The sequence below is a fragment of the Chanodichthys erythropterus genome, chromosome 9 (genome assembly GCF_024489055.1).
Source record: "Chanodichthys erythropterus isolate Z2021 chromosome 9, ASM2448905v1, whole genome shotgun sequence".
NCBI classification, from domain to species: Eukaryota; Metazoa; Chordata; class Actinopteri; order Cypriniformes; family Xenocyprididae; genus Chanodichthys; species Chanodichthys erythropterus.
In genome coordinates this window covers 11,779,668-11,795,181 of record NC_090229.1, presented here as the reverse complement: position 1 = coordinate 11,795,181, position 15,514 = coordinate 11,779,668, and the positions used below count along the sequence as shown (strand labels likewise).

Here is a 15,514-nt window from a genome sequence, read left to right as displayed (position 1 = left end):
AAGAGTTACACATTATATGACGGATACCCATCACCACGTGAGGACGCTGTAAACTAATGTACTTTAGAAGTTAACATTTTGTTTTAGGAAGACACACACACATACATACATACTATAACTTTTGACCAGTAGAGTATATGTAACAATACTGCTGCAATTTAGCCCCAAATAAAAAAAGAGACAGAGACGGACTACAAACATTCCAAGATTTTTTTATTGCAGAGTGACTTATAAAACAAAACTGTAATTTTGTACATGTTATACATCATAAATACTCTTAACGTGACATTTAACTATATCAGTCCATTCATTTCTTTTTCCAGAATTTGCTGTAATCGTCAACTTTGAAATCATCCTCAAAATCCTCCAATTTCTGTTTGGCTGCCCTCTTCGGTTCTCTTTTCCGCATCCTGATTTTCCTCTCCTCCTCAGAGAGGGTGTTGATGTCCACAGGCATCTGGCAAAAGAGTAAAAGCTGTCAATGATAACTGACTCAAAACATACACCCCAGGTCCCTTTTTTAAAGCTTGACTTCATTATAAACAAAAAAGTTCTTCAAAAAATATATAATTTTGTATTCCACAGAAAAATAACAGGATTTTCATTTTTGCTTGAACTTTTAGGAAAAGTTCTTGGATACAAACCACTAACCTTCATTATTCTTTTGGGCTCTTTATATCTTATGTTAATGGTGGACCCGTCAGGTCTCACCAACAGAACTGGATACATCCTCTCATACTTCTGCCTCCCAAAGCGGACCACACAGGTTCTGTTGGAGTCTGACTGAAAGGCTGTGGTGCGAAATGTGGATGTGGCTTGCAAACACCTGTGAGTGACAACAGCCTGAAGACACCTGTGCAAAACAATAAAAAGACATTAAACATCTAGACATTTCTGAGCATCAATGATTACGCTTCAAATAGCTGCAGTACAATAGAAAAATCAGCTTCAGCTTGAAACTCATTTGATCTCATTCAGTGCGAAGCCAAGTTAGATTGAGGTTTTATGTTGTTATTTGTCATTGGGGAAATGGCTAAGTTATTAAAATCCTTCCATGCACAGGTCTTATACATATTGAATAGTAATACATATACATACATAAACGAGTAAAATGAGTGGTTTGGCTTCGTTTAAAACTTAATACATTACACTAGATACGAAAATGTAATAACCAAGTTACCACACTATCAAAAGATGAGCGAACTCAAGCTGCAATCGGTTCATTACTTACCCAAATAAACTCTTGCACGGCTGGCCAATTGCATTTAGAGCCATGATCATAATATTTGCAACCCTGGAAACGGCTATCTAGTAAATACATTCATAAATGTAAAAAGAAAATATCATAACTCTTCAAAATGAAGAAGGTCACCATCAACAAACGGCATGGATGTGCGTCAGCATAAAAAGCTCCGCCTGGAAACTTGTACTGCAGCTTTCAATAGTTCCGCTATCTGCTCTCTTTGGATTTTTATTTACATTTAATTTAGAAATAAAAGGTTTTTTTTTTTCTATCTCTTAATGTGCATAAAATAGATTCACGCAAGCCAACTGCTTACAATCGCAATAAACCACAATTTAGCATGCAAAAATGTATTAAAAATATTGTATGAAATTCAACTCGACATAAAAACACATTTAGTTGGTTTCTAAAACGTAGTCTATATAATATAAACAGGTATAGTATACATCAATAAAATCTAAAAGTCAGTCATTTTTCCTCAAAAAGTTGTTTTATTTTACATAGAGAAGTCTCATGGGGGCAGGCTTGTTGAGATCACATCATCAGTCAAACCATCATCATCAAATCATAATAGTGATGATGTCAGTGTAATTAGATAATTAGATAATACATTTTAACTCTCTAATTTTGTTTGTCCAGTGAGGTAGGGGAAGTGGGAGCTGCTGTCTTCTTATAATGTGCTGCCAGTCTGTCAGCCTCTCTGTGTCCTGACAGTAGAGCTCCTTGCACTGTGCCATAAAGAGTCTTCATCGTTGCCTCACCTGCAAACAAGACCTGAAGATCCTGAAATATATGAAGTGAAAAATTTCAATTTAAATAATTAAAATAATTATCAATTACTAATTTAAATTCAACATAACTGTAGGCAATAAATAAAATAAAATAAAATAAAAATCCCATACTTCATCAGGACCCCGACTGCCCATTAGTGGTTGTGCCAACATGTCCATTACTTGCACATCAACACCAACAGGGAGGAAAGCGTAAGATCCCTTTACGAACTTGTTGCTGCGCCACTTAGTGGTGAGTATGGACTTCGGCTGAGGAATGTTTGAATGTCCTAGGAAGTACAGAAAATACTACATGATGACAAAAGCTTTTTTTGAGAACTTAAAAAAAAAAAAAATTGGTATTTTTTTTTACCAAAGAACATTTTGAGATGATCAGTGATAGCAGTTGAGAGTTCCTTATCTGGCATGGTTTCAATCAGGTCAGCTATGTCTCCTGGACACCAACCAATTAAGATATTGCCAAACCTAGAAAAGAGAAAATTAATAGAAGATTAATAAACGCTAACAAGTACCAATATTTAAGGAGATGAGTCATATTATAATTTATTTTTCTGAAGTACATTAATAATGTTACTAAAGTGTTTTGAAGCATAAACAGTCATAATAATTATTATTATTATTACTATTATTATTACATGTTTAGATTTTTTAGAGCACAGAATTTGACTGATTTTTCTACATTTTACTATTAATATTAGTTCTGGTATTTTGGACTAATAGTATATATCCAGATTTCTCATTTGGCATTTCTACTTCTACATGAATGAATTTAACATTAACAAATACTGAATATTTTAGTGTCATTTAATGCAACATTAACCTTTCTTTAGGTCTCAGGACAGAAAAGTACTGCATGTTCTTGATCCACTGCATTTTATTGGTGGATACTGAGGCAGGCGTGTCATCCTCATAAATGAGGCTGATAGAACCAACTTCATCCTCCCAGAATGCCTCTTCATACTCCAGAAAGATCTTGGCAATATTTCCAAAGCACAGCTTATCGATGACCTCCATTTTCTCGGTTGGGAGACTGGGGATGAAGAGGCTGGAAGCTTGAGCCTTTAGACAACCTTCAAACACACACACACACACACACACACACACACACACACACACACACACACACACACACACACACACACACACACACACACACACACACAGAGAGAGAGAGAGCTTTCAATTTGCAATGGCAAGATTTATCACTTCACCAGTCACACATAAATGTACCAGTCTCACTTTAAGACAGCATAATCATCCTCACAACACTCAATCCTTATCAGCACATACCCAGAGAAATGGTCACTATTACATGATCGGCTAGAATCTCTTCTCCATTCTCACAGACAATGCAAACTGGGTACTGGCGGACTTTTTCATCAGAAGCAGCTTCAGTGTGAGCAGGGAGAGGTTCATCATGAGGAGGGGGAATCGGAGAGGGGGCTACAGAGAAGGTTCCATCCCATTTGATCTTACTAACTTCTCTTTTTAGCAGCAAACATTCCTTAGGGAAGCCCTCTAGTAGCAGATCCACAAGCTGAAACATAAAACTGACAGACATATAGCAATTAACACTAAATGAATCATTCCCTTAGCAATAATTGCAAATGAATGCAGATCATCTTCTCAACCCATCATACCCTGCAATATTGAGACTGTCACCCATGTTGATATAGTACTGCCAGGAGTCAAGAGAGATCCTGTGGAGGTCTGAAGCTCCGACGTCAATCAGCATGTCTTTGCCAACCAAAGCAAAAACACTCTGCATTCTCGTTTTCTTGTCATTGTCTTGCAAGCTGTCAATCACACCTTGGGTTTTTTCTGCATAGTGTTCACCTAAACTCTTTCCTGTGTTGAAGCCACGGTATTGAATAATGCCCTCCCCAGCTTCATATGCACGTCTGGCGAAGTCTGCATCCACTTTGTGTCCCTTGTTACTGTAAAATGCTTCAGTGCCCATCTCAGGGACCTGGTTTAGGACACCTGACTTATTTAGAAGACAGTAGACTGGGTTTTTTTCAGATGCCCCATGGATGTATTGTGCTCCAGTGTCAACACATGTATTCCCTTTGACATGAAAAAGAGAAAGACAGTGTCACATGTACTGTTAGATATGAATTCAGCATAAAAAATGCTGGGTTAAAAACAACCCAAGTTGGGTTAAATATGGACAAACCCAGCAGGTTGGGTTAAAGGGCATCTATTATGCCCTCTTTCACAAGATGTCATATAAGTCTCTGGTCTGGTCAAGTTTCAGCTTAAAATATCCCCTATTTGGGGATGAGCAATAACATGCCTTTTACTATATTAATATATTGCTGGCTAAAAAAATAAATCCAAAATTGGTTGAAAAAAATGGCTGGGTGAAAACAACCCAATCCCTGGGTTTGTCCATATTTAACCCAGCATTTTTTAGAGGATCAAAAATTAACCAGGATTCAGGACAATAAAAAAAAAAAAAAAAAAAAGGAAAGGAATGTAAGGAAATGTAAGGAAAAAATATCAGATTTAAGCTGTGTTTAAAATCATGCTATATAATCTGTTGACAGGAAAGAAAGAAAAACAAAACAAAACATTGGACTATTTAATGGAAGTGAAACTAAGTCACGGGTCCACAGATTTCAGTTTCCTTCCTCTTTTTCAGCACACAACCCTATTTTATTAATTCATTAATTAAATAAAACATTGATAAAACAATAAACACTATTATGAATACAAAAATATAATCAACAATTATAATTATTGTTAATAACACATACTAAATAATTTATTTCATTGTTATTATATTATTGAATAACATATTATACATTTTCTATATATTAACTTTTTACTATAATCCTCTTATCCGTTTGTAAGTGTAAGTGCATTCAAATGATTATTGTGATGTATGTGTGCTATACGAGGTATAATGTATGTATTTACCTAGAGTTGCAGTAGCTACTCTTCCTCCGACCTTCTCTGAGGCTTCCAGCACCGTGACGTCATTAAATCCGTATTCTTTCAGCTTCTTGGCCGCGGAGAGTCCGGCCACACCAGCACCAACTACCACGATAGATGGATTTCTGCCTGCCATGTCTTTAATATTGAAGAAGGTATTACGTTAACCCTAACTTCACTATAATCAAGATGCATTATGTATTAGGTATATAGCATTACTATCACAACCAGCTTTTATAGCTCAGGTTGAGTAGGTTTAGCGGAAAATATTAAGTTAAAGTCAGAGAGTAGTAACAAAAGGTCTTTACTTACTTTGTAACGGCGCTAAATGCTTAGTTTCCACCTTCAGTATTTAGTTGCATTGCTCAATTCTACTTCCTGTTTTACTGCCATGACTTCATGTGGATTTAGAGGCGGTGTTTATTTTGTTCAGAGTCAGAAGGTCTGAATAGCTAAAGTAGAAGAAACACATCGTCATGTTTTTTGTTTCTCGGGTCGTTGTATGCACAAGTGTCCAATAGAGGGCAGAAAATCCCAGGGAATTGAGTCAGACTTTCAACACCTGGGATGGACTACAAATGGATTGATCCATGCAAGACAAGTGACACTGTTCCATTGAGCAAGACAAGGAACACCAGATTACCCCAGAGGAAGTGCCTCTCTTTTAACTGCACTATATGTAAAAAAAAAAAAATGCATTCAATGTTTTTAATGACAGGGTAAAAATACTACGGCTCAGTGAATTATTATACTGATAGTGTTTACATATATATCTTATTATATATCTGAAAGTATTGGCTTTACAGTTTTGTTATATGAGCCAAGAATACGACAAGAACAGTCTTGCCCTTAGGCTTTCTCTGCTCAACCAATGTTTAAAACACTCCATGCGAAATTATAATAAGCCAGCCAAAATGCCCATTTTTAATCAGTTCCTTCTATATTTATCTATCTGCACTTTCAGCTGCTTTGCAAAGCTGACACTTTTCAACACCCAGAGTCTGGCCAGTGGAGAACCAAGCCATTCACTTTTGACACAATACAAGCCGACCTTTTGTTCAGCCAGGCTCTGATGAATCAATGACCTTATTGTGGCATTAATTCATCATCGGTGTAATTTATCATCTTTTGTATATGTATGCAGCTTAGTTTTCAAAAATCTGTGCTTTGTCTCAAAGCAGGGTCAAACAGATCTGATCCAGTGGGAGGCAGGTGAGGGGTGAAATCTTTTACAAAGCGCAGTGAATAGACTACACCGACAAACAACAGACATCTTCCGCTGCTCTCAGGGGGAGTGACACTGCTCTCCACTCTCATTGTTTATCTTTTTTTGGACGGCCAGTGACTGCATGTACGGGCAATTTTAATAAGTGTTTATCATTGTGACAGAAATGTGCCCCTGAAAAGATACTTTTCATGCTTTACACATGCAACATGCTGTTTAACTGTTTTTATCTGTAAGAAATAATCATAAATCTGTTGTTGGTCACATAAATATGAGTGTTTTGGAAACATCAATGTGATCATATGTCTCAAAGATGATTAGATGATGACTGAAGGATATTGTGGGATTTAGAGGATGTTTGGTTTGAGAAGGTATCAGTACTTTTTCCCATGGTGCCGTTTTCACTTTATAATGAAGTAACTTGTCAGGGCAGGACAGTCCAGGGGCAATGCACTGGATCATCTGTTTGTCTGGCCCACCTTAAAATAACCAAAGCCCCCCACAATGCATACATTGTTTATTAAATATAATAGTGTGCATGTGCATTGATGGATTACACCTTCTAACAAAATCTGTCCTTTATTTTTCATATATATATAAGTAGCAAGATGAAAAACACTATTTTCTGTTTCAAACTTTCACATAGCATCTTTTGGTTATAAAAACATTAAAAATTCAAATCAACATTTTGATTTTAAAAAGTTTATTATAAAAACATAATTTTTCCCCAAAATGCAATAAATCCATGACACTTTTTTTTTTTCAAAATGCAATTAATCCATCAATATAAAAGTTATTTTTCAAATTGAAAATACACAACAAAGTAAGTTGATTCACATATATGAAAGAGTCTAAACTTTGCCAATATTTATCTTATACAGGTATTTTACTAAAAATACATTCAGCTGTCACTCCTAAAATGAATTCAATGGGTCATCTTGTAAATGTTTTAAATTATTTGTCATTACCGATTAAAGAGTATCTGGTGCCACCGCACTGTTAAATAAACACATTTGCAGAGTACATTGGTATTAAAAACGGGTTTTTAAAGCAGAACTCAGTAAGATTTGCGAAGCTCCCCCTACAGGTTCCTTCGGTGAATCACACTGTCGTAAATAATTCAAGCACAGCTCTGGACTACAACGACTACAACACTCACCAGTGCAGTAGTTTTGCAAATACAGTACAAGAAATCTCGATGGAAGTGGGTAATTTTCGAAATTGTCTTATAAAGTCATAATATATACATTGTTTTTGAATTACCGTAAAGCATTTTGTCACTCTCGCGTGAACGTGAACATGAGGCGAGATTGTGTCGGGTCGGTGAGGGGGTTAGTGCTCACCTCAAACACACCACTTCAAGTCAATTAACTATCGTAAGGACTTAGAAAACTATTTATGAAGGTAAAAAAGTTACTTAGTTCTGCTTTAAATAAGCCTTCAGTGTTTACAGGGGGTGGAATGGAGCGCTGTGATTGGCTGAGCGGATATATTGCCAACTGCAGAAAAAGGAGACTGGTGTTTGTCGCATTTTGGAAAGAAAGGGAGAAAACATGACAGAATAACACGACAGATATCGCATTTTGTGCAAAATTAATAAATGACTTCAATACCGACCAGATACAATCCCGATTTTGGTGGAAACTCATTTTTTGTTTTTTTTTAAATGCCGTTTATCACGTTTTGGAAACAAACTCTTCATATAATCTTACGCTATTTACATTGCAGCACTTCCAGGTTCTACATCAGAATGCCGGCTCTTTGGGTGAACTAACCCTTTAAAGAAATGTAGCACAAGCACACTCAAAAAAAAGTTTATTATGTTTCAAAGTATTAAAAATAGATATATTGTTCAAAATTGTGACAAAAATCTTGGACAATTTCTGTTGTCAAACTTGATGATTTCACGTAAAATCATTATTTAGCAGTATGAATAGTTTTAAAAAGTATGTGGCAAGCAGGGAGGGGCTGAGAGCTGCGGGAACGGAGCGAGTCCCATGGAGGAGCACCGGGAAGATAAAAGGAGGAGTGACGACAGTGAAGGATAAGAGAGGATCAGGCCTGGACTATTTATGTTGTGTTTTTATTATGTTTTTATGCGGCGGTTGTCCATGAGGGGCTGCTGCCTTTCTTTTGTTTTGTTGTTTATTTTATGATTAAAGTTACTTTGGAACAATTGCATCCCTCTTCCCTGAACTTAAACCTTGTTACAAAGTGATTAAGAGAAATTGAAGTTTGATCTGAGAACTGCATTAGTAATTGTTTGCAGAAGCTGCTTGATTTGATACTTTGTATCAAATGCAATGAAATATTTTGACAGCTGCATATTTGCCATTGTATTATGTTCCCCCTCTCCATATCCCACTAGGTTCTAATATTTATTAAACTGACTCAGTCTCACACTTCCCGTTGGCCTTGTGGAAAGTGTGCTGATCTCTGGTGCAGTTGTTTACAAAGAATTCTGAGTTCAAGTCCAGGCTTGTGGACTTTTCTGGTTCCCATCTGCCTTCTCTCTCCAAATTTGCTTCCTGTCTACAAACTGTCCAATCACAATAAAAGTCAATACCGGCAAAAATGAATCTTTAAAGTGATACTAGTTAAGTTCCTTCCACACACAGAATAGAATTAGCATCTAGTAACCCATTACATCAACATCTATCATCATGGGGGTGGGGGAACGGATTCTGACAGCTGGATTGTTTGCTGTCAGATTCCCACCATGTTTCTTGCACAGCGAGGTTCTAATATTATCAAACAGATGCTGGTTAAACTCCATGCATGCACAGAGATTAGAATCAATTCAATTCACTTTTTTTTGTATAGCGCTTTTCACGATACATATCATTTCAAAGCAGCTTTACAGAGAATGCATGTCAACATTACAAGAATCAGCATCTTTTAAGTTACTACATCAACATCTCTCATCATATTGGTGGGGGAACGGATTCCAACAGCTGGATTTTTGCCATTGTATTCTGTTCCCCCCTTGATCTTACAAAATGAGGTTCTAATATTTATCAAACTGAACCTGGTTAGTCCAGTAGCCTAGTGGGCAGTACACTAACATGGCATACTCTAATGATTTAGGCAACCCAAGTTCAAATCCTGACTTGTGGACTTTTCCTGATCCCATCCCCGACACTCTCTCTCACTTTGCTTAACCAGCATACCGTCCTATCAGAATAAAAGGCAAAAACACTAAAAAAATAAATAAACCAATGCTGCTTAAAGGGATAGTTCACCCAAAAATGAAAATTTGATGTTTATCTGCTTACCCCCAGTGCATCCAAGATGTAGAGGACTTTTTTTCTTCAGTCGAACGCAAATTATGATTTTTAACTGCAACCGCTGCCGTCTGTCAGTCAAATAATAGCAGTGATTGGGAACTTGAACAATAAGAGTCGAAAAAACTTCCATAGACAAATTAAAATTAAACCCTGCGGCTCGTGACGGCACATTGATGTCCTAAGACACGAAACGATCGGTTTGTGCGAGAAACCGAACAGTATTTATATAATTTTTACCTCTAATACACCACTATGTCCAACTTCGTTCAACTTCCGGTTAGTGAGGTCTGATCGCGCTCTGACAACGGAAGTGATGTCTCGCGCTCATTGAAGTATATGGGCGAGACATCACTTCCGTCATCAGAACGCATTTTTTTACCTCACTAACAGGAAGCTGAACGAAGTTGGACATAGTGGTGTATTAGAGGTAAAAATTATATAAATAATGTTCGGTTTCTCGCACAAACCAATCGTTTCGTGTCTTAGGACATTAATGTGTCGTCACGAGCCGCAGGTTTTAATTTTGATTTGTCTAAGCAAGTTTTATTTACTGTTATAGTTGAAGTTCCCATCCACTGCTATTATTTGACTGACAGACGGCAGCGGTTGCAGTTAAAAATCATAATTTGTGTTCGACTGAAGAAAAAAAGTCACCTACATCTTGGATGCACTGGGGGTAAGCAGATAAACATCAAATTTTCATTTTTGGGTGAACTATCCCTTTAAGCTCCATCCACACACAGCATAGAATCAATACATATTGAGATTCTAATACTTCAGATGAACATTTCACTGCTAATGTGTGTGTGAGACAAAGAAATATCAAACTTTGATCTAAGCCTTTAGGTGAATGCATTTTTTGATAAAAATTATCTTTTAAAATGCATCTTTAATCCAACAACAGAGGAGAAGGAGAATCTCAGGAAAAACAAACACTTTCCACACACACTAAAGAGAGTAATCAGCAAGGAAAAGAACAAAACAGGGAGTATTTATACAGAGTTAACAAGGGCACTAAAATGGCGACAGGTGAATCTAATCATTAACTCATGAGTAACCATGGAAACTGACTCGGGAATGTAACACGCTAGACTGAGGATAAGTTTACATGACAACAATGTTCTAAAAAGGGAAAAGTTTTTCTTTGTACAGATTCATTTAACAAAGTTTTCAAAAACTTGTACTTGTACCTGTTTTCATAAGTTTGCATTTTCAGGCCCTCAAAACGATGTTGTTGTGTAAATTAATGGCAAAAACATATAAAAAGTTTTCTGTTTTTAGTTGAAAACAATGCAGTGTAAACGGCCCCTAAAATGACATATAGAAAACCAAAAACATAACTCTAACAATCATATACACTTGCACAAAAAGATGCAGTAGGTCTTCAAGTTGGTGGTATCGACCAAAGATGACAGAAGCTGCAGAGCTCTGTGTGGGTGCAACTTTCTCCCAGCACAGTAAACAGCAAAAAGTAGCCCAAACAATACCACGTTTGTTTTGCGCATCAGAGAGCTCATTGTGTGCCTTCTGGTGAGCTCTCCATCAATTTCTCCTGGCACAATGGCTGAATGGTCCCCCTGGCCGTGCCCGGCCTGCCTTCTGATACAAGAGATGGGTATGCCAGTCATGTCATCCGCTTGTCTCAGAATCACCCAACTGGCATGGCTGTATTTGTAAGACTAATGACAGCATGGCTGAGAGAAAAGCATGATTATGTTCACTTATGTAATCATTATGCCTCAGTGCTCCTGTCTACCAGGGCAGGGGAATCAAAAGGAAATGTGAGACGTCAAGCCAAAAGCTCTCATCTTCTCACACAAGGGAAGGCCATTAGACAGTGATAACAGGGCAACTCATCCCTTATTTTTTTCTTTTCTTTTAGAAACTCATCTCAGTCTCAAAGGACTGCATTATACATGCTTCACCATACTTAAACTATTCATAAACAGAATGGTTAAACTAAACAGCATACAGTTTCGACCACCACAGAATTTGCACTCTCTTTTCTTGCTATTATGTGATACTTTATTTAAAAATTAAATGTTTATTTTTTTAAATTGCACATGCTTTGTAAAACATTATGATGTTTTATTAACAAAATTCGGAGCAGGTGCAGATAATTAGACTAATTATCACAGGTGGAAAGCATTCAGCTAATCAACCAACAGAGGTATATATACTGCATCTAATTATATGTATATGTGAACTCGTGAAATTATGATTATATCACCATTTTTATACATAATACATACATACATACATACATATATATATATATATATATATATATATATATATATATATATATATATATATATATATATATATATAAGCAATAGAAATTGTTTGATACAATATTAAAATCAGTTCACCAGATAGTAAATTAAAAAAAATGAATAAGCATTATAATAAATTGAATTATGGAGTTTAAGTACACAGTAAAAATACACATTTTACAGACAATAACTGATTTTTTCAGGTTGTTTTCTTTTATTTTAAATTGTAGTCAAAACTCTGTAAAATTATCTCTAAATTAACAAATCAGCTGTTATTTTAAGTAATATGACATTAATGAAAAATTACAGTAATTAACATTTTTAATACAGAAAAAAATGTATTACAGTATTTTTCTGTTTTTTTAAATTACATACACATGCATTTAACATTACAAAAATAATCTGTAATACAATAACAAAACAGTTAAAATGGACAAATGCCTGGGAGCACCAACTGCCAAACAAAAACCACAAAATTAAAGTAAAATCTCCTTATTTAAATAAGCTTTAAAAACACTGTTATTTAACAGGTATTTCCTGAATTATTACAACCAAACACTTTCTCTGTAAAAAAGAATTGTCAAATGATTGGCAGCACAGGGTGCCAAACAAAAACCTTAAAATTAATTTAAAGAGTCGACTCTTACTTTTGAGATGCAATAACTTTATATACGGTGCTCTTTAAGTCTGCTGCTTTTGACACCGTTAACCACCAGATCCTCCTGTCTACGCTCATGTCGAAGGGCATCTCGCGAACCGCACTAGAGTGGTTCGAATCTTACCTCTCAGGTAGGTCCTTCAGGGTATCTTGGAGAGGTGAGGTGTTCAAGTCACATCATCTTGCTACTGGGGTACCTCAGGGCTCTGTGCTTGGACCACTTCTCTTCTCCATCTACATGTCATCACTAGGATCTGTCATTCAGGATCATGGTTTCACTGTTATGCTGATGGCACACACTCTACCTTTCATTGCAACCAGATGATCAGATGGTTGCTGGTCGCATCGCAGCCTGCCTGACAGCCATTTCTGCCTGGATGAAGGACCACCACCTTCAACTCAACCTTGCAAAAACGGAACTGCTTGTGCTCGGTGCCAACCTAACACTTCATCACAACCTTTCAATTCAACTTGGGTCATCAACCATTACTGCTTCCAGTTCAGCCAGGAACCTTGGAGTGGTGATGGATGATTGTTTAAGCTTCACAGATCATGTTGCGTCAACAGCCCGGTCCTGCAGATTTGCCTTGTACAACATCAGGAAGATTAGTCCCTTCCTATCGGAGCTTTCCACACAAATTCTTGTCCAAGCTCTTGTTCTATCCAGACTGGACTACTGTAATGCTCTCTTGTCTGGCCTTCCAGCATGCACTGTTAAGCCTCTACAACTGATCCAGAATGCTGCAGCAAGACTGGTCTTCAACGAACCGAAGAGAGCGCACGTCACTCCTCTCTTCATCAGTCTGCATTGGCTGCCAGTAGCTGCTTGCATCCAATTCAAGGCTCTGATGTTTGCCTACAGAACGACTGCTGGCTCTGCACCGCTATACCTTAACTCACTACTTCAGAATTATGCGCTCCCCAGGAACTTGCATTCTGCAAGTGAACCGTGCCTTTTGGTGCCATCACAAAGGGGCACAAAACCACTCTCACAGACCTTCTCCGGGTCTTTTCCTGGCTGGTGGAATGACCTGCCACGAGTCTCTAGCCATTTTCAAAAAAATGCTAAAGATGTATCTATCATTGCTATGAGCACTTATAACTGTGACTTCACACAGCACTTACATACTGTTGTTCTCATGTTGATTTGATTGATTCTACTATTCTCATTTGTAAGTCACTTTGGATAAAAGCATCTGCTAAATGACTAAATGTAAATGTTAAAACTTTGCAGGATGTTTTCATTCACTTAGAGCTATGTTACACACTACATGAAAGGTAATTTTCAAAAATCCATAATAGGGGCACTTTAAACACTAAATCTCTCTAGATCTCAGCATCTTCACTGTTTGACTTTATTTCTTTCATAAAAAAAGTCTTAATGAGAATGAAAAGAGGTTTAGGTGTGTATAATGAAGTTTGAAGTCACCATTATGGAGGTAAAGGTTTGCTTTAGTTAGGCTCTTGACCTTTGACTTTATGACATCAGTTCTCTCTGACTGTTTTAAATATGTTTCTAAAGCACATTTGTTATAGCATTGCAAAAGAAATTCTTGTCAGATGAAGTTGGTTCCTTGTTGATGATGATTCAGTCATCCTGTAATGGCCTGAGCAACTGATCCCATCCAGAGTCTGGTCTTTGGGTATATTAGCTGTTAGTTTTGCAGCTTTACAGCAGCCTTGTGATATTATGAAATTACCAGTCAAAAAAATTAGATATTTTAAAATTCATTATAAGTGTTTTCAGCTGTCTTTTAGACTCAAGCAATCAAGAATCAGTGCATTAACCTCAACAATGGTGACAATAAAAAGCTTTTTGTGACTAGCAGCTTGGTTTGTGATGTTCAGTGTTGATCTGTTTATCTGAAAATTTTGTCACCATTGTTGAGGTTCATACTCTGATTCTTTATGTCTGTGTGTGTCTACATGAGCCTGTCCAAATAATTTCTGCATAATGACTTAAAAACTTTCAAAAAATTAAAGCAGGACAGGATTTTATTTGATAGTATACTAGGATTACAATAATCCATAGCGTCCTCAGACTGAAATAAATCAGATTCTGGGTGAGATCAGTAAATCAGATTCATGAAGATTTAATCATCTGATCAGTTATACTTCTTGCAACTTTTGCTTTAGAAACAGTTACAGAAGCTCGAGAAAAATTAAAGTTAAAAAGTCAAGGGTCAAGAGTCAAACTAAAGCAAATGCTTACCTCCATAACGATTACTTCAAACTTTATTGTTTTCAATAAATCAACATCTAAACATCAGTTAATTCTTAATAAGAAGCTTTGAATGAAAGAAATAAAGTCAGACTGGTCTGTAATAAGATGCTGAGATCTAGAGATTTGTTAGTGTTGAATGTTCTGTTTCTGTTGTCTGAATAATTTTGAGGTCTGAAGAGCAGAGCCTTGTGCTCTTGGAAATATCTGTGAAGTAACTTTATTTGTAAAACATCAAAAAAAAAAAAAAAAAAGCATATGAATTAGGATATTTTACCGGAATTTTAGTTTTTGTTTGGCAGACACTGCCAATGACTGCCTGTCATTGACCGTTTCTTTTTTAACGACCTTTAACCATTATTTTCATTAATGGTAAACGTTTGGCACACTGTGCTGCCATGCATTTCACTGTGTTTTTATGTTTATTTATTTATTTTTTACAATGTAGGCTATTTAAAACATTTGGGTTATGTTATATAAAATATAGCCTGGATTGCAGGTTGATCTCTTCATCTTATTAGTCTTGATATAGGCTGTATCATAAATGCAACTGTAAAACATTACCATTCCTCTTCAAAATGTAATCTGAATCAGTCATCAGTCCATCAGTGAGGCCCGTGACTTTAAATAATCTATGCATCAAATATTTCACTGTCTGGCAAGGAGCTTTATGATACAGGAGGGGGAATGACAGCCTAAGGTCACATCTTCTGCAGAACAATTTTCAGAGCTGAATTAGTGTTGGCGGACCGCCCAACAGCAGACTAATATTTTAAGTGCTGGAGGTTTTGTCCGATGCCTCAAATGTTAGGACAATTTAACAAACGCTTGCCTACAACAAATATCAGTCATTTGAAATTATTTTTGAATAGCTTT

General features: G+C 36.5%; 2 protein-coding genes across 2 annotated transcripts; both read right to left on the bottom strand.

The window, feature by feature from the left end:
- Window positions 1-62: 62 nt before the first annotated feature.
- Window positions 63-1,567, bottom strand: mrpl55 (mitochondrial ribosomal protein L55). The gene is made up of 3 exons (XM_067394585.1): window positions 1,232-1,567; window positions 652-853; window positions 63-457 (listed from the first exon to the last, which is right to left on the bottom strand). The coding sequence occupies exons 1-3, from the start codon at window positions 1,279-1,281 to the stop codon at window positions 308-310; spliced, it is 402 nt and encodes a 133-aa protein (XP_067250686.1). The 5' UTR covers window positions 1,282-1,567; the 3' UTR covers window positions 63-307.
- A 154-nt stretch (window positions 1,568-1,721) lies between these two features.
- Window positions 1,722-5,423, bottom strand: paox1 (polyamine oxidase (exo-N4-amino) 1). The gene is made up of 8 exons (XM_067394584.1): window positions 5,284-5,423; window positions 4,957-5,109; window positions 3,675-4,101; window positions 3,325-3,584; window positions 2,855-3,104; window positions 2,387-2,499; window positions 2,146-2,303; window positions 1,722-2,026 (listed from the first exon to the last, which is right to left on the bottom strand). Exons 2-8 carry the CDS (start codon window positions 5,105-5,107, stop codon window positions 1,865-1,867), a joined length of 1,521 nt encoding a protein of 506 aa, XP_067250685.1. The 5' UTR covers window positions 5,108-5,109; window positions 5,284-5,423; the 3' UTR covers window positions 1,722-1,864.
- Window positions 5,424-15,514: the final 10,091 nt, after the last annotated feature.

What these genes read in the sequence shown, in the direction of transcription:
- mrpl55 (XM_067394585.1), bottom strand. Translation starts at nt 1,281, where the DNA reads ATGATCATGGCTCTAAATGCAATTGGCCAGCCGTGCAAGAGTTTATTT. An exon ending in CCGTGCAAGAGTTTATTTGG is followed by an intron (nt 854 to 1,231) that starts GTAAGTAATGAA and finishes TGTTTTGCACAG; the next exon opens with GTGTCTTCAGGCTGTTGTCA. An exon ending in AGCCCAAAAGAATAATGAAG is followed by an intron (nt 458 to 651) that starts GTTAGTGGTTTG and finishes CTCTTTTGCCAG; the next exon opens with ATGCCTGTGGACATCAACAC.
- paox1 (XM_067394584.1), bottom strand. Translation starts at nt 5,107, where the DNA reads ATGGCAGGCAGAAATCCATCTATCGTGGTAGTTGGTGCTGGTGTGGCC. An exon ending in AATAGTGACCATTTCTCTGG is followed by an intron (nt 3,105 to 3,324) that starts GTATGTGCTGAT and finishes GTGTGTTTGAAG; the next exon opens with GTTGTCTAAAGGCTCAAGCT. An exon ending in GCAGTCGGGGTCCTGATGAA is followed by an intron (nt 2,027 to 2,145) that starts GTATGGGATTTT and finishes CATATATTTCAG; the next exon opens with GATCTTCAGGTCTTGTTTGC.